The 27,294-nt window shown below is 40.0% G+C and overlaps 1 protein-coding gene across 1 annotated transcript; it reads right to left on the reverse strand.

Annotated features, from left to right (window-relative positions):
- Positions 1-5,115: 5,115 nt before the first annotated feature.
- Positions 5,116-11,989, reverse strand: LOC140737781 (granzyme K-like). Its single transcript, XM_073064417.1, has 5 exons — positions 11,923-11,989; positions 9,114-9,273; positions 8,067-8,220; positions 6,803-7,060; positions 5,116-5,439 (listed from the first exon to the last, which is right to left on the reverse strand). Exons 1-5 carry the CDS (start codon positions 11,981-11,983, stop codon positions 5,290-5,292), a joined length of 783 nt encoding a protein of 260 aa, XP_072920518.1. The 5' UTR covers positions 11,984-11,989; the 3' UTR covers positions 5,116-5,289.
- Between the last annotated feature and the right edge of the window lie 15,305 nt (positions 11,990-27,294).

Raw genomic sequence — 27,294 nt, forward strand, 5'->3', positions numbered from 1 at the left:
TTCAAATTTGGCTTTTTTCCATTTTATAACCTCAACCCAAGGAGCAGATCTATCTTTATCCATGACCAAGCTGAAACTAATGGTGTTGTGATCCCTAGACCCAAAGTGTTCCCCTACACACACATCTGTCACTTGTCCTAAACTCGTTTCCAAATAGGAGATCTAACATGTCATCCTCTCTAGTTGGTACCTCTGTATATTCATTTAGAAAACTTTCCTGAACACGTTTTACAAGCTCTAACCCATCTAGAACTTCAAGAGTATGGGAGTCCCAATCAATATGTGGAAAATTAAAATCCCCTACTATCACAACTTTATGTTTCCTGCAGTTATCTGCTATTTCTCTGCAGATTTGCTCCTCCAATACTCACTGACTACTAGGTGGTCTATAATACAACCCCAATAACGTGGTCATACCTTTCCTGTTTCTCAGCTCCACCCATATGGCCTTGGTAGACAAACCCTCTAATCCGCCTGCCTGAGCACTGCTGTAACATTTTCCCTGACTAGCAATGCCATCGCTCCCCCCCACCACCCAACCTTCATCCCTCTACCTCTATCACATCTGAAACATCGGAACCCTGGAACATTAAGCTGCCAGTCCTGCCCCTCCTGTAGCCAAGTTTCACTAATGGCTATAATGTCATAATTCCATGTGTCAGTCCACGCCCTCAGCTCATCTGCCTTCCCCACAATACTCCTCACATTGAAACAGACACACCTCAGAAGGTTATTACCACAACACACAACCCTTCTATTTCTGACATTGCATGAACTTTTAACATAATTTATTTTCACCCCTGCTCCACTGTCTGCTCTGGCACTATCGTTCACAATCCCCAGCAAATCTAGTTTAAACCCTCTTAAACCCTCCCCAATAGCACTAGCAAACCTTCCTGGAAGGATATTGGTCCCCCTGTAGTTCAGGTGTAACCCGTCTCTCTTGTACAGGTCCCACCTGCCCGAGAAGAGGTCCCACTGATCCTGAAATCTGAAACCCTGCCCCCTACACCAGTTCCTCAGCCACGTGTTCATCCTCTAGAGCATCCTACACTTTCCCTAACTGGCACGTGGCACAGGTAGCAATCCTGAGATTACTGCCCTTGAGGTCCTGCTTTTTAACTTCCTACCAAGATCTCCATACTCATTCTTCAGAACCTCCTCACTCTTTCTTCCTACGCCATTGGTACCGATGTGCACCATGACAACTGGCTGATCACCCTCCCAGTTCAGAATGCTGGCATGTGATCAGAGACATCCCTGACCCTGGCACCCAGGAGGCAGCAAACCATCCAGGAGTCTCAGTCACGACCACAGAACCTCCTGTCTGTACCTCTAAATATCGAGTCCCCTATCACTACAGCTCTCCTCTTCTTCCACCCTCCCTTCTGCACTGCAGAACCAGACTCAGTGCCAGAGATCCGGCTGCCACAGCTTGTCCCAGGTAAGTTATCCACCCCCCAACAGTATCCAAATCGGTATATTTGTTGTTGAGGGGAATGGCCACAGGGGAACCCTGCTCTGCCTGCCCTTTCCCCTTCCCTCGCCTGACTGTAACCCAATTACCTGTGCACTGCTCCTTTGGCATAGCTACCTCCCTGAAACTACTATCAATAAACTCCTCATTCTCCCGAATGATCCGGAGGTCATCCGGTTCCTGCTCCAGTTCCCTAACGCGATTGGTTAGGAGCTGCAGCTGGATGCCCTTCTGTCTGGATGAGCTGTTGCCTGATGACTCCGACATCCAGAGTCAGGAAGTGCTTTGAGAGGTTAGTTATACTAGACATTAACTCCAGCCTCCCAGACAAACTTGATGCTGCCATTCACGACTTCTGAAAAGTGACTCTGGCGAATGCCATCTCCTGGAGAATCTGAACAGTAAATACAACTAAGTTTGACATTATTTATTGTTTACAGCTCCATCTTCAATGCTATAAATCCAAGCAAACTCATCTCCAAACTCCTTGATCTGGGACTCAGCATCTCCCTTTGCATCTGGATCCTGGACTTTCCGACCAACAAACTGGAACCAGTAGGATAGGCTCAACACCTTCATCATGATTATTCTCATTTCACAAGGCTGTGTCCTCAGCCCCCTACTTGCACAGGGTCCTCAGATCCCCGTACACTCAAACTCTGTGGCCAGGTTCTGCTCTACCTCCACCATGGTGGTCCCTATCTCAATTGATGATGAACTTGGATACAGGAAGGAGGCTGAGAGCTTAGTAACATGCTGTCATGACAACAATCTTTTCCTCAATTCAATCTCAGATCAAGTCCTCCACATTCTTAAACGGGAGTGTGACCAGCCAGAGGTCATGGTCCACGTAGGTACCAATGACATGAGTAAGACAATTGATGAAGTTCTGCATCGGGAGCTAGGTGCCAATTTAAAGGGCAGGATCTCCAGGGCTGTGATCTCAGGATTATTACCTGTGCCACGTGCTAGCGAGGCCAGAACTAGGAAGATTATCCAGTTTAACATGTGGCTAAGGAGTTGGTGCAGGAGGGATGGCATAAGGTTTTTGGATCATTGGGCTCTCTTCCAGGGAGGGTGGGACCTGTACAGAAGGGATGGTTTACACCTGAACTGAAGGGTGACTAATATCCTAGTGGAAAGGTTTGTTGACGCTGCACAGTGGGGTTTAAACCAGAGTTGCAGGGGACGGGAACCAGAGTGCCAGAATAGTTAGTGGAGAGGTTGTGGATGCAGATATCGGTAAGACCTCAGACAGAGTCAGAAATCAAAGATTGAGCAGGGTGTGACCAGTGTCCTGAGCTGTGTATATTTCAATGCAAGAAGTATCATAGGAAAGGTGGATGAGTTCAGGGCCTGGATCAACACATGGAATTATGCTGTTGTAGACATTAGTGATACTTGGTTGTAGGAGAGGCAGGACTGGCTTCTCAATATTACGGGGTTCTGTTGTTTTAGATGTGAGGGAGCAGGAGGGATGAAAGGAGGAGGGGTGGTGTTATTGGTCAGGGAAAATGTCACGACAGTGGTCCATCAGGACAAACTGCAGAACTCAACTAGTGATCCCTTATGGGTGGAACTGAGAAATAAGAAAGGTATGAGCACATTAATGGCTATATTACAGATCACCCAACAATCTGAGGGATTTAGAGGAACAAATTTGTAAAGAGATCACAGACTGTTGCAAGAAACATAAGGTTTTTATAGTAGGTGATTTTAGCTTTCCAGATAGTGACTGGTAATCACATACTGTAAAATGACGAGATTGGATAGAGTTTGTCAAACGTGCTCTGAAAAGTTCCCTCCATCAGTACATAGAAGTGCCAATGAGAGAGTGTAGAATGCTGAATCTGCTATCAGGGATGAGACAGGGCAGGTGACAAAAGGTTCTGTAGGGGAACACTTTGAATCCAGTGACCACATTTCTAAGTAAATATGCTAAAAGATAGGTCTAGTGCACAGGCTGAGAATCTAAATTAGAAAAAGGCCAATTTTGATGGAATCAGAAATGTTGTGGTGAGTGTGGATTGGGTCAGGCTGTTTTCAGGCAAAGGTGTATTTGGAAAGTGAGAGGCCTTCAAAAACAAAATTGAGAGTTAAAAAAGCTTGTCTGTGCCTGTCAGAATAAAATGTAAGGATAATAAGTGTAGGGAACCTTGGTTTTCAAGAGATGTTGAGGCCCTGGTTTTGAGAATAAAAGGAGGTGCATAGCAGGTATAGGCAAGTAGGAACACATGAGGTGCTCATGGAGAACAAGAAATGCAAGGGAACACTTGTGTGGAATGAGCTGTCAGCATCAGTGGTGCATGAGAGCTCCATTTCAACGTTTCAGAGAAGATTGGATAAGTACATGGATATTTGGGGTAAGGAGGACAATGATCACATTTCAGGTCAGTGGGACTAGGTAGCTTAAATGGTTTCTGCATGGACTAGATCAGCCAAAGGCCTTGTTTCTGTGCTGTACTTCTCTATGACTCTACCACAGCAACTAGACTCTCCTCCATGAACTCTCCATACTTCTCACTACCTCAGTAAACCAGCCAGCATAATTAAAGTTCCCATCAGGCAGAGGTTTAATAAGGCTGATAGCATGTAGCACCAGGATCAAGGACATTTTCTACCCTGACGTTATAAGGCTATTAAATGTTTCTCTAGTACAAGGAGACAGACTCTTGACCTCACAGTTCACTTTGTTACGATCTTGCACCTTCTATCTTCACCTACACTGTACTTTCCCTGTAATTGTTTCACTTTATTCTGCACTCTGTTCTTGCTTTACCATGTTCTATCGCAATGCCGTGTGTAATGATTTGATCTGTATGAACAGTATGCAGTACAAGCTTTTCACTGCACCTCAGTACATTTGACAACAATAAACCAATCCAAATCCAATGAAATGAACAGTCTGACTGTCAGATGTTAACAGGATTATGAATATTATAGGTGAGTTAGCAAGAAATGAGTGCAATTTCCTCCTGACAAAAATAGAGCCAGATAAATGAATTTGAATTATCATTGTACAATTCAGCATGGATTGGTTTGTCATTATAGAATCGTGAAATCCAGTAATTAGGTTCCGCAAATAAGATATTTACAGCTTATTCAATGTTCAAAAAGCACCTCAAGGCAGAAATTCATGAATTTTTTTGTGTTGTGCTAATTCAAAATATATACTGATGAATAAAGATTATAGTTCATTTTTAGACTTTGGTTCTTTGATACGACTTTCCCTATAGTGCCCAAATCACCATGTCCTGTGTCTTTCACTCTGATTTCCCAATTACGTCTCACCCTGAAACTCATCTATTGCTCAATCACTCTTTCTGCATCTCAGTTCCTCAGTTATCTTTCTGACCACTGTTTTAGAGTGGCCCACTCTCTTCCTGATTCCCTCCCTCCCACAGTTCTTCAACTCTCAATCATGTTAACTGTCCCAATTTGATTTCATTCAACATGCAGCTTCCCTGCAGTGGCTGCCTTCAAAGTGTGCAACCTACAACTGGGGTTGGAAATGGGAATTGCAAAGTTTCTTAGACTTTTTATACCATTCTGTGAAACACTTGGGGAGTTGAGATACATGTGGTTCAGTTCACTTTCATAACTTACATCAGTGGACAGGGATTTCACAAGGCAAGGAATTTGATAATTATTGTTTTTTATTGCACTTTGCAGTAACATTTTATGCAAAACAGAAAAGGTAAGGATAGAGGCAAGCCGGCCCTCTAGGCCAATTAACTGAGCATCAGTGTAAGTAAAGCAGAGTGAAGCAGGATTGTGATAACTCAGTACAGCTCTTCAGCATTCTTCAGCGGTCAACCAATTGTATCCCGAATCCAATCAATGTATTTCTTTGTTAGTAAAGTGTACACCCCAGGCGTTTGGGGATCTGGACATCCTTTTTTCCCAAAGGACACGATCCCAGTATACATTTTGTCGCATATCAAAGGGCCGCCTGAATCACCCTGGAAGAGAGAGAAAAAGATGAAGGTGACAATTGAGCAGAATTAGGTAAAGTGACAGAATGCAAACTGTCAGTTTGACATCACATCACAGTTCATTATCCGTGCCCAGCTGTACCGAGGAAGTGTGAGTTTACTTTAGGAGCAAATGTAGGTAACTGGACTCACAAAGAGTCTTTTCATGGAATGTTTCCCATGGCCTGGATTGAGTTTATTCCTAAATTAGCCATTGTGTAGAAAATCGTCAGCCATCTGCAATCTGTACTTCAGTTTGACTTCAAATTCTGGTGGAATGTGGAAGTTCAGAATGAAACAGATGTCAAATGCTGGTGTAGCTGTCCCTCCACTCTGCCACTCGACTCTCCACTGAACCCAACTCGTGCATCTGGCCAGATTCACCTTGTACCTGACCCCCTGCTTTTAAGCAAGACCAGCTGACACAAGAACAGTAACCTCCTTCACTGAATGGACCCACTGGTTTGTGAAATAACTAAATAACGGGAAGTGCTCTATTAAATTTACTTTACTTTAACCTTTTTAATTATTTGCTATTATGTTCAGTTGTCTTTAAACAACTTTTATTAAATATACTTGTGTCGTTTTTAATCATCTCTGGCATTTATCACTGTGAACTGTTGAAGGCTGTCAGGATATTCAGGGAGGCAAATCCTCAGGATCCAATTCCTGATTCTGCTCAGTGTCCCGAGCCTGGCCTGTCTCACAGGGCACCTCATGGGTACAGAGTGTCAGACAGACTGATCCACTCTGTCCCAACTGGACGTTAGGATCAGACAGAGCACTAGATCTAGCATGATCCTTATTTTCAAATTGACACAATTTAGAATAAATTCTTTTTACATTTTAGACATGTCAATACGTTACATTTCTCTGGATTGACTCTGTTATCTTGCATCTGCTCATTTCATCATCACACTGATGGTAGACAAAGTTTATTGGTAGAGAAATCATAGTCAGTTATGTTGACATCTAAATTCAGGTCCTAGATATGAGATTCTTGAAAATGCAAGAAAATGGTTCCTCCATAATCAGCACATACTCATTTTCTTATCTGATTATTATTTTTTTAATCCACCTGGGGATGTGGACATTGCCTGTGAGTGTAGCATTTATGGCCTAATCTAGTTTCCCTTGGCTTCCCTAAGGTAATGCTGGATGACATTCTGAAGACTTTTTAATGCAACTGAGTAGCCCTTCAGAAAGCAGGTAAGAGTCAGTCACAATATCACTGAGGAAGGGTGGAAAGTTTCAATCTGTAGAAGGCACCAGTGAATCACTGGGATTTTTATACTTAATCCAGTAGATTTATAGAAATGTTGCTGATCACGTCACTACACAGCATACTCACCTTACATGCATTCCTTCTGCCTTTCCTGTCACCAACGCAGATCATGTCCTGGGTTATTTTAGTTCGATAAGCGCTTTTGCAGTTTTTGTGATCAATTACCTCGACCTCCACCTCTTGAAGTGTGTGAGAGTAATTTTTTATTTTAGTTTTTCCCCATCCTGCCACGGTGCACCTTGTTCCAGATTTCATGTCGGTGATTCCTCCTTTGGGAAGGTTGAGCACATTCACATACTGGTTGATTTTTGCATCAGTCTCAAGCTGTTGACACAAAAACACTGAATTCATGCATTTGTGATCCTAAAAGTGGAGGATATCTTGAATGATCTCTTCAATCCTGAAGAGAGTTGTTAGCTTATATATTTTATTTTCCAGAATTCTTTCTTATTTTTCAGATGATCAAAGGGACAGAGACTCAATTAAAAGTGACCAATAAAATTAACTATCAATTATATTTCATATGATGGAATCGATAATTTGTCAAGAAAGTTGTGGTGTGGATGATGATCATAAAGCACAGATCCTACTGTGAAGGTTCTTCACTCTAACTCTTCCTTTGTTAATGATGAAACTCCAGTAAGTCAGACTTAGCAGCTGTCACACTTTTAATTAAAGTTTATATTTAATTTAGTTTAAAGACACAACAGGCCCTTCCAGCCCAATGAACCCAGCCACACGATTATCCCCATGTGACCAATTAACTTACTAACCCTTTATATGCCAAGGACAAGGTTAACTGTGATATTGCCCAGGCTTAGACAGTTCAAGTTCAAATTCAATTTATTGTCATTCAATCGTACACATGTATTCAGCCAAACAAAACAACCTTCCTCCTGACCAAGGTCACAACACAGTATATATACTGTACCTCATACACATAACACATGAAGTAATATGACCACAATTAAATTAACAAATAATAAGTTGCACAGTTAAAAAGTAAAGAGTACGAGCTACTGGCGCTTCATAACTGATGAGACCTGGGTGGTGGCAGGGAGTTGAGTCATGTTACAGCCTCGGGGAAGAAGCTGTTTCTCATCCTCACAGTTCTTGTCGTATTTCTATCGAACCGCCTGCCTGACAGAAGGGAATCAAGGAGACTGTTGGACGGATGGGAGGGATCATTGCCAATACTAATATTCTCCACAATCAATAATTCTCATCCAAGTCACAAAAGCCATTCAACAGTTGTTGTTCAGTAAAGTAAACATTGCTAATAAGCAAATTAAAGATTTTAAACTGTGCAAGAACGAGAAAAAATTCATACTTGCAGCAGCATGATATCATCTTTCATGGTCAGATTGTTGAATTTTGTAAAGGGAATCTGTCTGATGATGCGCAGTCTTTGTTGACCTTTCTCATACTTCAAATGAAAATGTGCTCCAAGAACTGCTAGAAGATCCTGGCCTGATCCAATTGTTCTGTTACCAATCGAAAATAAAGATAATTAATTACACTTTGCTTAAAAATAGTTTACAGAAATTCATCAGGAAGCAAGCAATCAAATAGTAAACTTCATGAAAGTATACAATTCAGCAACATTATATTTGGTAGTTAATGTGCAAATTCCAAAAGCCAATCAGTGTCCAAGCAAGGGCCAAGACTATACTCCTGATTGAAATTGTTTCAAAGTGTTCATCAGACAAGCTCATTGTAAATCACTCCTTGCAGACTTGGTCAAGAGATTCAGTTGTTGTTCAGACTAAATATCAGAATGGGTAAGAAATGTGATCTAAGTGAGTTTGACTGTGGAATGGTTGTTGGTGCCAGACGGGATGGTTTGAGTATCTGCTGGTCTCCTGGGATTTTCAGGTAAAACATTCTCTAGCTTTTACAGAGAATGGTGTGATAAAGAAGAAAAAGCATCCAGTGAGTAGAAGTTCCATAGCAAAAACACTTTGTTGATGAGAAAGGGAAGATGAGAATGACCAGACTGGTTCAAGCAGACAGGAAGTCGACAGTAACTCAAATAACCACGCGTTACAACAGTGGTGTTCAGAAGAGCATCTCTAAACTCACAGTATGTCAAACCTTGAAGTAGACGGGCTACAGCAGGAGAAGACCATGAACAGACATTCAGTGGCCACTTTTTTTAGCTACAGGAGGTACCTAATAATGTGGCCACTGAGTATATATCTGACCATTCAAACTGACACTTGCTAATAAAAATAAATGCCAATAATACGGTGATACACATATTAAAGAAAATGTGACAACGGTGCAAAAGGAATTATTTTATACAAGCTAAGATTGGGAGCTAAGCACTTGTATGTTAATCACAAAATATTTTTTATTCATACACCACATGGCTTACTTTTCACAGTGTGCTGCAGTTAGTATCCAGTTTGGTCTGATCAAAGCACCTCCGCAATAGGAAAAAGTATAATTTTCCCTGACACGTTTTTGGAGAGATGCCATATAAGGTCTTGCATGCGGTTTGACTTCATGCCCTCCAATAATTTTCGCTCCAGGATCTGCAATATATAGAAGATACTGACATTTTATTTCATTTGCACGTTTATTCACACACAGGATGTGAACATCACTGACAACGCCAGCAATTATTAGCCATCTCTAATTACCGTTGACAGGGATAACCCTAGAGTAGTTGTACCATGGCCTTGCACAGCAATTTGATTGTACAAGAGTGTAAGAAGGTGCAGAGAGTAATGGACTCAGCCCAATATGGCACTGGATCGATCGCTGTAGAAAGCGGGGGGTGGGCGGAGGTAAAGATATGATTAGTGGTAGGTTTCCTTTACAGATGGTGTACATTGCGGAGGATAATGTGTTGGATGCAGAGGCTGATGGGCGAGTAGGCAAGGACAAGAGGGACTCTTATGGCAGAGGGAAGATGGGGTGAGTGTAGATGTACAGGAAATGGAAGAGATTCGGGTGAGGGGAGCATCAATAGTAGAGGGAGAGAAACCCAAAAGCATCCCGGGTATAGATGATGTGTTGAAAGTGTTAGAACGAACTTGGGGATTAGCACATTTACATTTAACAGATGACTTTGGTTACAAGTGTCCGTATCTGAATATGCTTTGTGGATTTAATTTGGAGAGCATCTCTGAACAATGGGCTCATAAAAGTCATGAACCCCAGACTAGACAATGTTGATAAAAATTCATTCAAACCAGATGTCTGTCGTGTGCATGCAAATCGGGAGCTGTGAAGTTTGTGTGTAGTTTCAAAGGAAGTATTGTCCATACATTGTAAATTTAGAGTTGTCCCTTGATGCTGAGCACATAAAATATTGAGCCCCATGTTAGGCCTGGAGATATTTCGACCAAAAGCATCTCCGAATGATGCCTGCTGCACCTTGTTTTGTCGAATAAGGAAGCTGCTTTGTATCTACCAGTAATTTTCTCCAGCGATTTCGTTCACGCAACAACATTTGGTGTCAGGAGTGGGATACCTTCCTGACCCATCGTGTGGCCAGCGATTTTAGCAGACTAAGTGGGTGAGTATTTTATGAAATAGCATTTAAACTTGGATCTGTTCGGGTTGGTGGTACACGGGAACACGAACACAGAGAGCTGAACTGGTAGGTATAAATGTGGTGTGTGTGTGTGTGCATGTTTGTTTATGTAAGAGACAAAACTTTGCGAGTTAATTTGGTGAGACAAAGCCACCAGTTGTGAAGGGTGGTTACCGATGTTTCACGACACCAGAGTGGGGATGTGGAAACTCATTCGATCGGGGAGCTGCATTTCAGAGTACATGTTTTACGAGTGTGATGTGAAGGCATACAACAGATCTCATGAGTTCAGGTACTCAAAATGGCAGATTGCGGAGTACATACTCTGTGGTTTTAAGTAAGTGCTGTTTAGCTGGTACCCGTCATTTCTATTTCGCATAGTGTGGGAATTATTGTGGAGGTATTTCAGGGAGAGGTTCACCAGATGCACACTAAAGATATACACATGTTGGTAGAAGCAAAGTGGCCAAGGAATACGTGGAACCGTCTGGCCCAGGGGGTGCAGGATGGTCCATGGGCAACTACTGGGAATGCCAAACAATGAAGAAAGATATCGCTCCTTTAAAGGGGAAGTGAGGCAGTGACTGGATGGAGGTGGGAATAATCGGGGAACAATAATGGCAGTGAGCTGATGAGAGCCATAGAAACATAGAAAACCTACAGCACAATACAGGCCCTTTGGCCCACAAAGCTGTGCTAAGTATGTCCTTACCTTGGAACTACCTAGGCTTCACCCATAGCCCTCTATTTTTCTAAGATCTATGTAGCCGTCCAGGAGTCTCTTAAAAGGCACTATCGTTTCTGCCTTCACCACCGCCGCCAGCAGCCCATTCTACGTACTCACCACTTTCTGCGTATAAAATTTACCCCTGACATCTCCTCTGCATCTACTTCCAAGCACCTTAAAACTATGCCCTCTCCTGCTAGCTATTTCAGCCTCTGAAGATCTACACAATCAATGCTTCTCATTATCTTGTACACCTCGATCAGGTCACTTATCATCCGCTGTTGCTCCAAGGAGAAAAGGCCAAGTTCACTCAACCTATTCTCAAAAGGCATGCTCCCCAATCCAAGCAACACCCTTGTAAATCTCCTCTGCACCTTCTCTATGGTTTCCACGTCCTCCCTGTAGTGAGGCGACCAGCATTGAGCACAGTACTCCAAGTGTGGTCTGACCAGTACCCTACATAACTGCAAAATTAAATTCAACAGCTTCTCATTAATCCTCAAGATAATAGTAATTAGATAAAATTAAATATTATGAAGTAGATTTGCAGGAAAAATTGATAGTATACAAGGAGACATAAGAAACAGCAGATGCCTCAGGCTGGAGAAACAATAAGCTGACACTTCTACAATTTCCTTCCCTCCATAGATGCTGCTTGACTTGTTGCTCATTGAAATTTTGTAACCACATTTTATATAGTTGTCTTCTGCAAATTAGAAATAAAATTACAAGGAAAAACAATGAAGTAGACATCTATTGGCATATATAGAAGATTAATATTAATGTAGCTAAAACAGTAAGTGTACAGTACTTACCATAAACCATGCTTATAATGTGCAGCATAAATTAAATATAATTAAAATAAATGCTTTCATGAATGGAAAGTATTTAAGTATTTCTTATTTTGCTACTTACACGCTGGAGCTAGGAAGACGACAATTAACAAAACAAGTGGATTGTACAGTGAAGGATTCATCGTTGTTTCTTCTGTGATAACACCAAAGTTATTGAATTTATACTGAACTTAGAGGGAAGTGGTTTAGTTATTTCAGTGTCCCACCAACACCCTAAACCAATCATGAACGTGAAGATTTGCAAATTGACTGTTCTGAATCGATATCAGTTATTGAAAGTCACATGACAGGGTCAAAGAGAACCGGAAATTTTCAGCAAACATTATGGGTTTCTGAGAGGGATTGCTTTTAATTCTGATGTCCATATCCTTACATTTCATTGAAATCCTGTAACCTGAGAACACATAGAAAATATTTATTCAGATCCTATGTGAATGCATATTAAATGATGTCTTAAAAGACCAATTAAATTTGAGAAACATCATTTGAATACCACTTTATTGCATTTATTTTCAAATATTGACAATCCAAATCCAAATGATATTATTACACTGGATTAATATAGATGGCATCCTTTTATTCACAGATTTGTGAAGATTGTAAAGAGCCGATGGCAATATCCATCACCCAGATGGTAGATGGGGATATGTTTGTTGAAATGAAAGGGCCAATAGCACCAGACATCAACGATTTTGCTTCGTGAAGACTATCTTATGGATTTTGGGCTGCAGATCATGAAAGTCACCATGAAATATGCTTAACATGCAGTATTTCTTGAAATCACCTGTATTTGTTATTTCTGTTCAAAGGTACATTTAATGTCAGAGAAATGCATACAATATACATCCTGAAATGCTTTTTCTTCACAGCCATTCACGAAAAGAGGAATGCCTCAAAGAATGAATGACAGTCACATGTTAGAACCCCAAAGTCCCCCCCACTCCCCTCCCTCCCGCACGTAAGCGGCAGAAAGCAACAATACCACTCCCCCACCGGCAAAAAAAGCATCGACACCCACTACCGAGCACTCTAGTGTGAGCAAAGCAACAGTAAAGACAGAGACTTGCGGTTACCCCAAAGACTTCACGTTTCACCCGGTATTCGACATACCACAGGCTCTCTCTCTCCCTAGTAAGGGAGAAAGCGGTGTCTCCATTTTTACAGTGAGTGGGGAGACATAACAAAAAACTCGCATGTATACGATGTTAAAAGTCCATTACATTGCTCTTTTTTAGAGCTCTGTGTCCAAAGATCCGGGCACACAGCCATAGATATCCCGACTCCCCCGAAACGACACGGGTATCCTGCCGTGACACCGACCTTCGATCCACCCGTCTCCAGAGCCCCGAGATCCTAGGCCTCCAAAACTGAGGCAGACGTCTAGACCGAGCACTTGGCGTGCCGAACAACAACGACTGGTTGTAAAACTCCGAATGTGGGTCCCAATCCCACAAAGAACCGTAGTCAGCGTTAACTCCAGGTCAGGGTCTTCAAAAGAACTCGGAAAGGGAAAAATAATGATATTAAAGAGTTGTTTCTGAAGATGCAAGCAAAGGAGTTGCAGTTCAGCACCATCATCACTCCGATCCTCTCTTCATTATTCAAGACAGAATAACTGATGTCAAGATTAAGAATCTGCAGATGCTGGAAATTCAAACAACACACACAAAATGTTGGTGGAACAGAGCAGGCCAGGCAGCATCAATAGGAAGAAGCACTATCGATGTTTCGGGCCGAGAAAGGAAACTGAAAGGAAAGGTACTAAGAGATTTGAAAGTAGTGGGGGGAAATGATAATGTGGAATGATAGGAGAAGACCGGAGGGGGTGGTGTGAAGCTAAGAGCTGGAAAGGTGATTGGCGAAAGTGATACAGAGCTGGAGAAGGGAAAGGATCTTGGGACGGGAAGCCTCAGGAGAAAGAAAGGGGGAGGGGGGAACACCAGAGGGAGATGGAGAAAAGGCAGAGTGATGGGCATAGAGAGAGAAACAAAAACAAACAACTAAATATGTCAGGGATGGGATAAGAAGGGGAAGAAGGGCATTAACGGAAGTTAGAGAAGTCAATGTTCATGCCATCAGGTTGGAGGCTACCCAGCCGGTATATAAGGTGTTGTTCCTCCAACCTGAGTGTGGATTCATCTTGACAGTAGAGGAGGCCATGGATAGACATATCAGAATGGGATTGGGATGTGGAATTAAAATGTGTGGCCACTGGGAGATCCTGCTTTCTCTGCCGGACCGAGTGTAGGTGTTCAGCGAAATAGTCTCCCAGTCTGCGTCGGGTCTCACCAATACATAAAAGGCCACACCGGGAGCACCGGACGCATTATACCATACCAGCCGACTCACAGGTGAAGTGTCGCCTCACCTGGAAGGACTGTCTGGGGCCCTGAATGGTGGTGAGGGAGGAAGTGTAAGGGCAGGTGTAGCACTTGTTCCGCTTACAAGAATGCTGCCTGGCCTGCTGTGTTCCACCAGCATTTTGTGTTGTCAAGATTAAGAAAGCTGTATTTGTTGGTCAACAACCTTAACAGGCATTCATTGACAGGAAATTTGAAGAACGTCAACATCTCAGCCACTCCTTGCATTCTATGAGCAAGCCAGTTCTGGATCCACAAAGCAAGGTCCCATTGAATCCCATGCCTCCTTACTTTCTCAATAAGCCTCGCATTGGGTACCTTATTAAATGCCTTGCTACAATCCATATACACTACATCTATGGCTCTACCTTCATCAATGTCTTTAGTCATATCCTCAAAAAATTAAATCAGGCTCGTAAACCACGACCTGTCTTTCACAAAGCCATGCTGACTATTCCTAATCATATTATGCCTCTCCAAATGTTCATAAATCCTGCCTCTCAGGATCTTCTCCATCAACTTACCAACCACTGAAGTAAGACTCACTGGCCTATAATTTCCTGGGCTATCTCTACTCCCTTTGTTGAATAAGTGAACAACATCTGCAAACCTCCAAACCTCTGGAACCTCTCCCATCGTCATTGATGATGCAAAGATCATCGCTGGAGGCTCAGCAATCTTCTCCCTCGTTTCCCACAGTAGCCTGGGGTACATCCTGTCCGGTCCAGGTGAATTATCCAACTTGATGCTTTCCAAAAGCTCTAGCACATCCTTACCTTAATATCTACATGCTCTCGACTACTATCCTGGTGGGAAGGTTTGTTCATGCTGCACAGCGGGGTTTAAACTAGTCATCACTGCAAGTCATCACTACAATCGCCAAGCTCCTTTTCCGTAGTGAATACCGAAGCAAAGTGTTCATTAAGTATCTCTGCTATTTCCTCCGATTCCATAACAGTTTTCCACTGTCACACTTGATTGATCCTATTCTCTCACATCTTATCCTCTTGCTCTTCACATACTTGTAGAATGCCTTGGGGTTTTCCTTAATCCTGTCCACCAAGGCCTTCTCATGTCCCCTACTGGCCCGCCTAATTTCATTCTTAAGCTCCTTCCTACCCGCCTTATAATCTTCTAGATCCTATCATTATCTAGCTTTTTTTAACCTTTCATAAGCTCTTCTTTTCTTCTTGACCTGATTTACAACCGCCTTTGTACACCACGGTTCCTGTACCCTACTATCCTTTCCAGGTTTCATTGGACGTACCTACTCAGAACCCCACACAAATATGCCCAGAATGTTTTTCACATTTCTTCTTTACATTTCCCTGAGAACATCTGTTTCCAATTTATGCTTCCAAGTTCCTGCCTGATAGCCTCATATTTCCCCTTACTCCAATTAAACGTTCCCCTAACTTGGTTGTTCCTATCCCTCTCCAATGCTATGGTAAAGGAGATAGAATTGTGATCACTATCTTCAAAATGCTCTCCCTCTGAGAGACCTGACACCTGACCAGGTTCATTTCCCAATACTAGATCAAATACAGCATCTCCTCTTGTAGGCTTATCTACATATTGCGTCAAGAAACCTTCCTGAACAGACCTAACAAACGCAATTCCATCTAAACCCCTCACTCTAGGCATTTACACTACACGTTGTATCCACAAAGCAAACAGCATTATGAAGGACCCCACGCACCCCTCATACAAACTCTTCTCCCTCCTGCCATCTGGGAAAAGGCACTGAAGCATTCGGGCTCTTACGACCAGACTATGTAACAGTTTCTTCCCCCAAGCCATCAGACTCTTCAATACCCAGAGCCTGGTCTGACACCAACTTACTGCCCTCTACTGTGCCTATTGTCTTGATTATTATCTATTGTAATGCCTGCATTGTTTTGTGCACTTTATGCAGTCTCGGTAGATCTGTAGTCTAGTGACAACAATCATTATTATTGCACAATTCCAAAATCTGCCTTCCTATCCGCTCCTCAATATCCCTGTTACTATTGGGGGCTCTATAGAACCACCCAGTAAGGTTATTGCCCCTTCCTTGTTTCTGACCTGCACCCAGAATGGCTCAGTAGACAATCCCTGCATGACATTCTCCTTTACTGCAGCCGTGACACGATCTCTAATTAGCAATGCCACGCTCACACCTCTTTTGCCTCCCTCTCTGCTCTTTCTGAAACATCTAAAGCCTAGTACTCTGTAATGAAGGCTGGTTGCTGAGCTGAATAACATAGAATAGAAAAGATATTGGCAAAAAATAAATGGGGAAGGATTTAAGTTAACAGAGACCGCAGGTTCCACAACTTCGATAGCATGGCAGATTGAGAAGGGCTGCACATAGCTTCTGAAGACAGTCACCCCCAGCCCGAATGGGGAATGATTAGAAATGAGCTGGACCCTTTCAGCATTCATTCAAATAGAGACCACACCAACTCCTTCCTGTACATCGACGAGAGGGCCTGTGAACTTGATGCACTTGCTGGTGCCCCAGGACAGAGAGTGTTTTAGCTGCCAGAAAATGAGGAGGTGAAGAGGAGGAATGTGATTACGCTGCAGTTGGCCAGCGGGGGAAAATCCAACAGGCATACAAACGAAGCTACTTTCTGAAGACTGTTGTTTAAATTTCTGGGACAATCTCTCTGCTTAGCATTTTGTGGGTAGCAAATAGTGATGATAGGGTAGACGTAGATTTTTTTGTAGATATAGATGCACGTAAAATAATTGGGGGTGGGAGATGGGTGGAGTTCTGAGCAGGACATTTTTCTGCCCTACTTCAGTAGATCCTCCTTTAGGTTGGTACAAATTTATTTTTGCCCTGGAGGATCAAGACGGGGGGGGGGGGGGGTATGCTAGAGCGATGTTTGGGTTTAGCAAAAATTTCTTTGGCTACCAGTCTTCACATCTGAATATGTATTGTGGATTTAATTTGGAGTGCAGCTCAGATCAATGGGTTCCTAAAAAAAGCTGTGAATCCCAGACCAGACAATGCTGATTACATTTCATTTTGATGTCTGATGTGGCTGCCAATCAGGAGGTGCGTAGTCAAAGAAAGTATTGTCCATCTATTGTAAACATGGAATTGTTCTTTGATGTTTAGCACATAAAATATCGAGCCCTATGTTGAGCCTGGAGACCTTTCGACCGGAAGCATCTCCATGTCATGCCTGCTGTAGCTTGTTTTGTCGAATAAAGAAGCTGCTCTGTATCTACCAGTACTTTCTCTGGTGGCTTCATTCATGCTCCTACAGAAGACAAAAAAACCGAGAAAAGGGAATAACATTTTACAGGAGATAAATTGGGAAGAGATATAGTCGAGATAACCATGGAAATCAGTAGGTTTGTAAAAGATCCACAGCTGACAGTCTGGGGTCAGAGGGATTAAGAAAGTAGAGGGAGGTGTCAGAGGAGGACCAAGTGAACTTAAGGGAAAAGTGGAAGTTAGTGGCAAATTGATAAAATTGACAAGTGTACTAATGGTGCATGAGGTAGTGCCAATGCAGTCATCAAAGTAGCGGAGGAAGAGTTGGGGAGTCCAACCTGGGAAGGCTTCACACATAGACTGTTCTTCATAGATGACAAAGAGGCAGGTATAGCTTGGGCCCATGCGAGTGCCCGTGGCCACCACTCAGAATTCAACCCACAAGAATTAAATCCAACACTTTCTCACTAATCCTCAAGATAATAAAACCTAGTTAAAAATTAAGTATGATCAAGTAGATTTCCAAGAAAAAAGAGATAATAGAGTAAGGGGAAACAAGAAACAGCAGATGCCACAGGCTGGAGAAACAATAAGCCGACACTTCTACAATTTCCTTCCCTCCATAGATGCTGCTTGACATGTTGCTCATTGAAATTTTGTAACCACATTTTATATAGTTGTCCTCTCCAAACAAGAAATAAAATTACAAGGAAAAACAATGAAATAGAATCTATTGGCATATATAGAAGATAAATACGAAGTGTGATTGATAAGTTTGTGGTTTAAGGTAGAAGGAGTCAAATTTAGAAAACCTAGCACATTTATTTATCAACATAGTCTGCTCCTACATTTACACACTTAGTCCAGCGGTCGTGCAGCATATGGATCTTGGACCCCCAAAAGTTTCCACAGCAAAGGTAATTGAGAAGCTTGTGTCCTAAGGTGGAAGGAGATGTGTTATACAGCTTTTGTTACATGCACATGCAGTTCAACTCTAAGTGATTATGCAGAAAGTTTGAAGTTGATAACTCATTTCCTTCTACCTTAGGCCACGAACTTATCAATCACCTCGATGAGTTATTAACTGATGAGTTATTAACTTCAAATTTCCTGCAAACTTTTATCTTAGTGACCCCCCCCAACCACCAATAAACATGAAGATTTGCTAATCTTTCTAATCTGAATCCATATCAGTTATAGAAAGTCACATGACAGGGTCAAAGCGAACCAGAAATTTTCAGCAAATATTGAGGGTTTCACTGAGGATTTGCTTTTCATTTTGATCTCTATCTCCTTACATTTCATTGACTAACCTGATAACATGCAGGACATATTTATTTAGATTCTATGTGAATGCATACTAAATGATGTCTTAAAAGAATATTAAATTTGAGAAATATCATTTGAATATGCCACTTTATTGCATTTACTTTCAAATATTGACAAACCAAGGCCAAATGATATTATTACACTGGATTAATATAGATGGCATCCATTTGTTCATGGATCTGTGAAGATTGTAAAGAGCAAATGGGAATATCCATGACTGAGATGGTGGTTGCGGATAGGACTGTTGGAATGAAAGGAACAATAACACCAGACATCAAAGATTTTGGTTCCTGAATTCTTCAGGATGCATCTTATGGATTTTGGGCTGCTGATCATGAAACTCATAATGAAATTTCCCTATCATGCACCATTGTTTTGGAAATCACCTATATTTGTTATTTCAATTCATTATTCAAGACTGAATATCTGATGCCAAGATTAATTTTGTTGGTTCACTAATCAAACAGACAACTTGAAGAACTTCTAGTGGGACTAGAGAACATCACATGGAAATCACTCAAGAATGTTGTCAACTACAGAGCACCAAACTACGAATAGCTGGTTGACAACATGCTTCAAGCATACAGAACCATGAAGTGCAACATGTCACTAAAGATTCATTTTCAGCATTCCCATTTAGACTTCTTCCCTGCAAATCCTGGTGTTGTCAGTGACAAACACAGTGAGTTTTCACCAGGTCATTGAAAAATGGTATCCGGGCAACTGGCTGATTATTGTTGGGGAATCTCCATTTTGCAGCATATGGAGTAGTCGCATTCTCAGCAGCTCCCTTTCTTTATATACTTTATATCCCACTGACAGATACTTTTTAGCTTTGATGATTTATTACTTCTACTGAGGGATTTATTACTTTTACTGAAGGTCTTATGATTTAATTACAATGGCTGACAAAAGTCGTTTTGGTATTGAACTGAGAAGCGGCAAGACTTTTCCTGAAACGGAACAAACTAAGAAGGCGGAGGAACCTATTACTTTAACAGAAATATTTTCTTCAAAACAAGACATGAAATCGGAATTCGGATCGCTTAATATCAAGATTGATAAATTAAACGGCTCAAACGGGAAGCTTGAAAAAGCTTTCTCGACGGTTCAAGATTCTCTGAAACATCTGAACTATCAATTTCAAACACTTCAGCAGACTACAACCCGAATTGAGAATGAACACGATTTACTCAAGCAAACTATTAAAGATCAAGCAATGAAGATATCTTCGATGGAAAAGAAAATCAATGAAATTACCTCAGAAATATCTAAAACAAAGAAAAAAATAGTTGATTTAGATAGTAGAGGGTGTCGGGGGAATTTGTGTATTCTGGGACTGCCTGAAAATACTGAAGCTGGCGATCTGTTAAAATTTTTCTCAGATATGTTGTACTCACTTTGTAGTGAGACCCTGGAAGCTAGCCCTTTAATTGACAGAGTCCATAGAATTCCATTTTCTCGGCATTCATCTGAATTACTTCCTCGACCAGTTGTACTTTCTTTGCATTATTACACAACTAAAGAAGCCATTCTTCGAGAAGCCAGGAAGATGCAGAAGTTAATTTTCAATTCAGCACAAATTCGTATAGTTGAAGACTATCCCCCTGAAATCTTTGCCGAAAGAAGGAAATACCGAGAAGTTATGAGTGAAATGTATAAATTATATTTATACCCCTCCCTTCGCTTTCCAGCAAAGCTGATAATTTTTCCTGAAAAATCTCAGTCACTGAGAATCTACTCTCCCCAGGAGGGATGGGAGTACATTAAAAATCTTAAAGTTAAGCCTGCTGAATAAAATATTAAAGTTAACCTGATTAATAGGTAATTCTGAAGTATTTGTTGTACGAGTTGTTTAAGGATCTTCTGAGTTAAGTTTATCCTATACTTTTTTAATCTTTGGTATGGGATGTGGCTGATTAATTTTTTTTACCCTATTAATAATTAGTATATATATAACTGTTTTGTAGGGAACTTTTACAGTATGGTACTCTAATGGTCGCGTAGGACGTGTAGTGTATTAATCTTTTTATTTCTTTTATTGCTTCAATACTAATATAGTTTTAGGTCTGTTATATATATATACTCATTTGCTTCTCTTTTTTGAGAGAAAGAATATTGTTTGTAATATTATTTGCTCGGATTTATTCTCTTTTTTAAAATATGTGTTTAAGATACTTTAGTTGATTCTAAGATGGCCGTTCTTGATTATGTTTTTATTACTGTTAGACATAACATTATAGTAGTTGAATTCTGTTTGTGCCTTTTATTATGGCTATTTTCCGTGGGATTTTTGTTTTATTTTAATATACGGAGCTGCAAGATGGAGAACAGGCTCAAGGGTTATTAGTTAGCATGTGGCCACCCTATTGGTCACTTAATTATTCTTATCTTTTGGGAGGCGGGAAGGAGGGGACTATTAGAGTAGGTTTTTTTCTTGATTGGGCAGTTCTGTTGATGGATTTTTTCCTCATAAATACGTCACTCCTTCCGGTTGTACCCGTGCCTTTTGGTTTAATCTGTACTTGTGTAACATTTCTTTTATATAATATTAAATTGAATTCTAAACATGGGTGTTAATAAAATTAATATAATATCTTGGAATTGGAATGGTGTCAATCACCCCATTAAGCGTAAAAAGATTTTTAAGAAATTAAAAACACTTAATGCAGATATTATTTTTGCACAGGAAAATCATATGCTAAAACAGGATGAGGACAGATTTTTCCGATTTTGGAAAGGCCCTCTGTTCCACTTGCTGTCTAATTGTAAGATTAGAGGCGTTTCTATATTTCTTAGCCCCAAAATCCCTTTTGTACACTTTAATACTACTACTGATTCGATTGGAAGGTATTTAATTGTTACTGGTTTATTATGCGAGCAAAAGGTAGCTCTGGTGTGTGTATACGCACCTAATGTAGATAATTCTAACTTTTTTAAGAAACTTTTTTCTGAGTTACCGAATCTGAACGAATATAAGTTGATCATGGGTGGTGACATTAATTGTTGTTTAAATCCGGTGATTGACAGGTCATCAACCAATCCGTCGCTTCCTAATAAAGCGGCGGCTTGTATTAATTCTTTTTTACTAGAGTATGGCCTGGTCGATATCTGGAGATATAAACACCCCAATGATAAAGATTTATCTTTTTTCTCACATGTTCATCATAAGTTTTCTCGAATGGATTACTTTTTTTTAGACACACGTCTGTTAAACTCCGTTGTTGAATGTGCGTATGACATCATTGCGCTTTCAGATCATGCACCTTTGAAATTAACGCTGAAGCTTTCGGTTAACTTTTTGAAAATGTCACAGTGGAGATTGAATCTGGTACTGTTACATGATCCAGCTTTTGTTAGTTTTATTAAGGTGCAAATTTCTATTTTTTTTGAATTTAATGCAACTGAAGGAATGTCAAACCTGGTTATATCGGACATGTTGAAATCGTTTCTTAGGGGACAGTTAATCTCATATTCAGCAGCTTTGAGAAAGAAACCTAAAGCGGAATAGTCAGGGCTTATTAATAAAGTTAAAGAGATAGATGAAGCTTATTCAGTTAAACCTACTGAGGACCTTTATAAAGAAAGGGTCGAATTTCAATCACAGCATGATTTGCTTCTGACCTTTCCCATTGAACAGCAAATTTTTAAATCTAAAGGTCTATTCTATATACATGGGGAAAAATCTGCTAAGCTTTTGGCAGGTCAGTTAAAGGCTGGGATGGTCAGAAGACAGATTTTAAAAATTTGCAGACCAGATAGAACAGAAACTTTAGATCCTTTGAAATTAATAAGATATTTATGGATTTCTATTCTTTTTTTTGCAATTTATTTTTTTATTGAAGTTCATCATCAAACAAACATTTCCATAAGATGTATTTCAGACATTGTACATATATATCATATAATCATATATATCACAAATCTCCACAAAGTATTTATCTGAGGTATACACTTATAGAAAAGAGTGGAAAGAAAACAACAAGCAAAAGGAAAGAACTATGTACGAGTAGGGAATGATCTTTTTTTTACAACAGATTCATTGATTTGTGAGAATAAAATCAGGCCTATGAGGCATTATGTAGTCAAACTATTTTTCCCAGTATGAATCAAATTGTTCCAGCTTATAATGAACAGATGCTGTTATCTTCTCCATTTTGTAAATGTCCATTGTAATTTCCATCCATGCATTTAAAGTTGGGCTCTCCGGTGATAACCACTTCCTAGTAAAGCTCTGGGACCTGATGGCTATACAGTAGAACTTTACAAGACTTTTCATGAAATGCTTATACCACATCTTTATCAAACATTTACCGATTCTACATTCTCTGGGAACCTTCCTAAAACTTTTTATGAGGCATTAATTTCATTGATTCCTAAAAAAAGGAAAAGGCCCACTGGAATGTGTATCCTATAGACCTATTTCTGTATTCAATGTAGATTTTAAAACCCTCTCTAAGATTCTAGCAAATAGGCTTGAGAATATCTTGCCTAATGTTATCTCAAATGATCATACAGGATTTATCAAAAATAGGTAGTCACATTTTAATATTCGAAGATTGTTAAATATTATTTATTCCCCCTCAGTCAAAGAATCTGAATGTATTGTATCTTTGGATGCAGAGAAAGCCTTTGATAGGGTGGAGTGGCCTTATCTATTTCAGGTTTTGAAGAGGTTTAATTTTGGTCTGGGATTTATTTCCTGGATTAAATTGATTTATCAGGCCCCAGTAGATGCCGTTATAACTAATAATCAAAAGTCTCCTTACTTTAGATTATATAGAGGAACCCGTCAAGGTTGTCCCCTTAGTCCTTTATTATTTAATTTGGCTTTAGAACCACTTGCTATTGCTCTTAGAGATTCTAACTCTGTGCAGGGTATTAAGAGAGGGGATAAATTACATAAGGTTTCGTTATACACGAATGATTTATTAGTTTACATTTCAAACCCTAGGAAATCTATTCCTTTTATGTTATCTATATTTACAGAATTTGGTATTTTCTCTGGATATAAACTTAATTTAAATAAAAGTGAATTATTTCTTATTAATAACAATTCTGATTATTACGATCAAATACCTTTTAATATTGCTAAAACCATTTCACTTACCTTGTTATCAAAATTACAAAAAATTTTAAAGACCTATATAAGTATAATTTCTCCCCATAGTTGAATATACTCAACAGGCACTTTCTAAATGGTTGCCTATGTCGATGTCATTGATAGGTCGAATAAATGCTATAAAAATGGTTATTTTACCGAAATTTTTATATATATATTTCAAGCAGTTCCCTCTTTTGTTCCAAAAACATTTTTTGATAAAATAGATTCTATGATTTTGTCTTACATTTGGAATAATAAAAGTTTGAGAGTGAATAAACTTTTATTGCAAAAGCCAAAAAAAGATGGAGGACTGGTCTTACCAAACTTCAGATTTTATTATTGGGCAATTAATATTCGTTATATTACTTTTTGGATTTATGACATAGATGACCAGAATCGCCCTTCATGGTTACAGTTGGAGGAAAATTCAGTAAAGGGGTTTCTTAGCTTCTTTATTAGGCGCTCCCCTTCCGTTTTCGCTCTCCAGAATAGGTAGAAAAGCTCTCAACCCTTTTGTTAAACAGACTTCAAAAATCTGGTTTCAGTTTTGTAGATTTTTTGAATTAAATGATTGTCTACTTTCTAGTAATATTTATTATAAGTTTTTTTAAACCATCATCTCTGGATAAGGCTTTTTAACATGGAAAATTAAGGGAATTAAAAACTTTTTTAGATTTGTTTTTAGAGGACTGTTTAATGTCCTTTTCACAGTTAATGGATAAATATGACATCTTTAATACACATTTTTTCAGATACTTACAGGTTAGGAATTTTTTACGTGATTTTCTACCGAATTACCCCTTAGCCTGCTCTTTAAATTTGGCTTATGCTATTTTTCAGCTTAAACCATTTCAAAAACGATTATTAGCTATCATTTATAAACAGTTAATGAATGCTCGCATGTCGCCTAATGATAGGGTTCAACGCACTTGGGAAATAGAACTACAACATTCACTTTCAGATTATCATTGGAGTAAAATTTATTATCTTGTCAATAATTCATCTATCTGCGCACGCCATTCCTTAATTCAGATTAAGATAGTACACAGGGCCCATATGTACAAAGATAAATTGGCGCATATATTTCCTAATATAAGCCCTATTTGTGACAGATGTAATGCAGAAGTGGCTACTCTAACCCATATGTTTTGGTCATGTGTAAGCTTAAATAATTTTTGGAAGGATGTATTTGGAATACTATCTAAAGTTATAGATGTGGATGTTCAACCCAATTCACTTACAGCAATTTTTGGGATCATCCCAGAGGAAGCAGGCAGAGTGTCTGCTTCCGCTCAACATGTGATAGCCTTTTCAACTTTACTGGCTAGGAAAGCTATCTTGTTATACTGGAAAGATTCTAATCCACCTACTGTTTTTTATTGGCTCTCCTCCATTATGTCATGTCTAAGCTTAGAGAAAATTAGAAGCCAGACATTTGATACATCTTTTAATTTTGAACAAGTCTGGTGACCATTTGTTCAATATTTTTACATAATTTAATTTATTTTTATTTATTTATTTTTCTTTATTCTCTTTAGGGAAAATCCTTATCCGTGAAGGTTCACAGATGACTGAAAGGATGTTTTTTTCTCTTTCTCTTTCTTCTAATTTTATCCTCAAATGGACTGCCCAATCTTTCTTTTCTTTTTTTTTTGTTTATCCTGTTTAGTTAGTGGGTTTTTTTCTTTATTAAATAAAATTTCCAATCTTTTTTTTCTTACAATTGTCAAGAGGAGTTGTGTTTTTTAAAATTATATTGTATATATAACAGCATAACATTTTACCTATCTGATTTTGACAATATATACTTAATTTTTTTAACTGCTGTTTATATGTCTTTTGTATTATCTGTTTGCTAAACTTCTCCTCTGATTTGTATATTCTTTACTGGAAAATCAATAAAAAGATTGAAAATGGAAATGGATTATTGTTGGACACTTCAGCGAGAAGCCTCAGACACTGAACGCAAATGAAAAACATCAACTAAACATTTTAAGCTTAGCTGAATTATTGCTGTTACGTACCCCGTAACTGGGTCACTTACCAGCAAAGATAGAGAGGTCCGTTGAAGTCTGATGGTACTATTTTTAACAGTATTTATTGATAAAAATAATATCAATGCAAACATACAGACAATATACATCATCAACACTAAATCTAAAAGCGCGGGTATAATTATAATCAATAAGGAATAGCTCTATCGTTGTCTAGGGGATAATGTATTGTCCAATGGAAATATAAAAGTCACTGTAGTTCATTCAAGCTGCAGCTTTTTGGTTGGAGAGAAAGACGGGTTAAAACTTGCCCATTCCTTTTATGAGGTCAATCCTTCGAGAGTCGTTGGGAGTTGATTTCCCCGTTGGTTAGCTAAAAACCGTTCTTCCGTGGTAAAGGGCCCACCGATTCCAGGGCAAATGGAAAAGGATGCACGTGGCCTTTCCACCGGTTTTTGCTATTACGGGATCGCTAGCGTTTCTTCTGGTGCGTCTGAAGGGGCTGTTCCTCAGACCCTCTTTTATCCTGACTCATAGGGTTTCAGATGTTAATCAGGGTGGGATGATGCAATTCCTCCACCAACCCCCCCCCCCCCACCCTCGGTTCATTGCCTGGGGGCTTCGATGCATCGTACAGGATTCAATACACAAGTCCGTCTCCAAGAGACAATAGCCGTTATCAATGGTTCCGCCTTTCGGAGGCCAGGACACATTCCAAACTCTTTGTGGATTCTGCATGTCTTTCTCTCATTTCCTGGGTCTCCTGACTCGAATCAATAGCGATCCTGCCATTCTCAAAAAGGAGGGGGCCATGGGCGTAACATTGCAAAGATAGAAACATAGCAACATATGAAAACGTACAGCACAACACAGGCCCTTTGGCTCACAAAGCTGAACATGTCCTTACCTTAGAACTACCTAGGCTTGCCCATCGCTCTCTATTTTCTAAGCTCCCTGTAGCCATCCAGGAGTCTCTTAAAAGACCCTATCTTTTCCAACTCCACTGCTGCTGATGACAACCCATTCCACGCACTCACCACTCTCAGCGTAAAAAACTTACCCCGACATCTCCTCTGCATCTACTTCCAAGCAGCTTAAAACTATGCCCTTTTGTGCTAGCCATTTCAGCCTTGGGAAAAAGCCTTTGCTATCCACACAATCAATGCCTCTCATTATCTTTTACCCCTCTATCAGGCCACCTCTCATCCTCTGTCGCTCCAATGAGAAAAGGCCGAGTTCACTCAACTTATTCTCAAAAGGCATGCTCCCCAATCCAGGAAACATCCTTGTAAATCTCCTCTGCACCCTTTCTATGGTTTCCATATCCTTACTGGAGTGAGGCAACCAGAATTGAGCACAGTACTCATCTGCTTTATTTCTTAATGCTCCTCGCATTAAAATAGGCACATCTCAAACCATCGGTCAGATTGCCTCC

Source organism: Hemitrygon akajei, chromosome 13 (assembly GCF_048418815.1).
Source record: "Hemitrygon akajei chromosome 13, sHemAka1.3, whole genome shotgun sequence".
Taxonomy (NCBI): Eukaryota; Metazoa; Chordata; class Chondrichthyes; order Myliobatiformes; family Dasyatidae; genus Hemitrygon; species Hemitrygon akajei.

Coding starts and splice junctions, on each gene's coding strand:
- LOC140737781 (XM_073064417.1), bottom strand. CDS start 11,983: ATGAATCCTTCACTGTACAATCCACTTGTTTTGTTAATTGTCGTCTTC. Junction 7,061..8,066: donor ATGATATCATGCTGCTGCAA/GTATGAATTTTT, acceptor TTGTGTCAACAG/CTTGAGACTGATGCAAAAAT. Junction 5,440..6,802: donor GCAGAAGGAATGCATGTAAG/GTGAGTATGCTG, acceptor TCTCTCTTCCAG/GGTGATTCAGGCGGCCCTTT.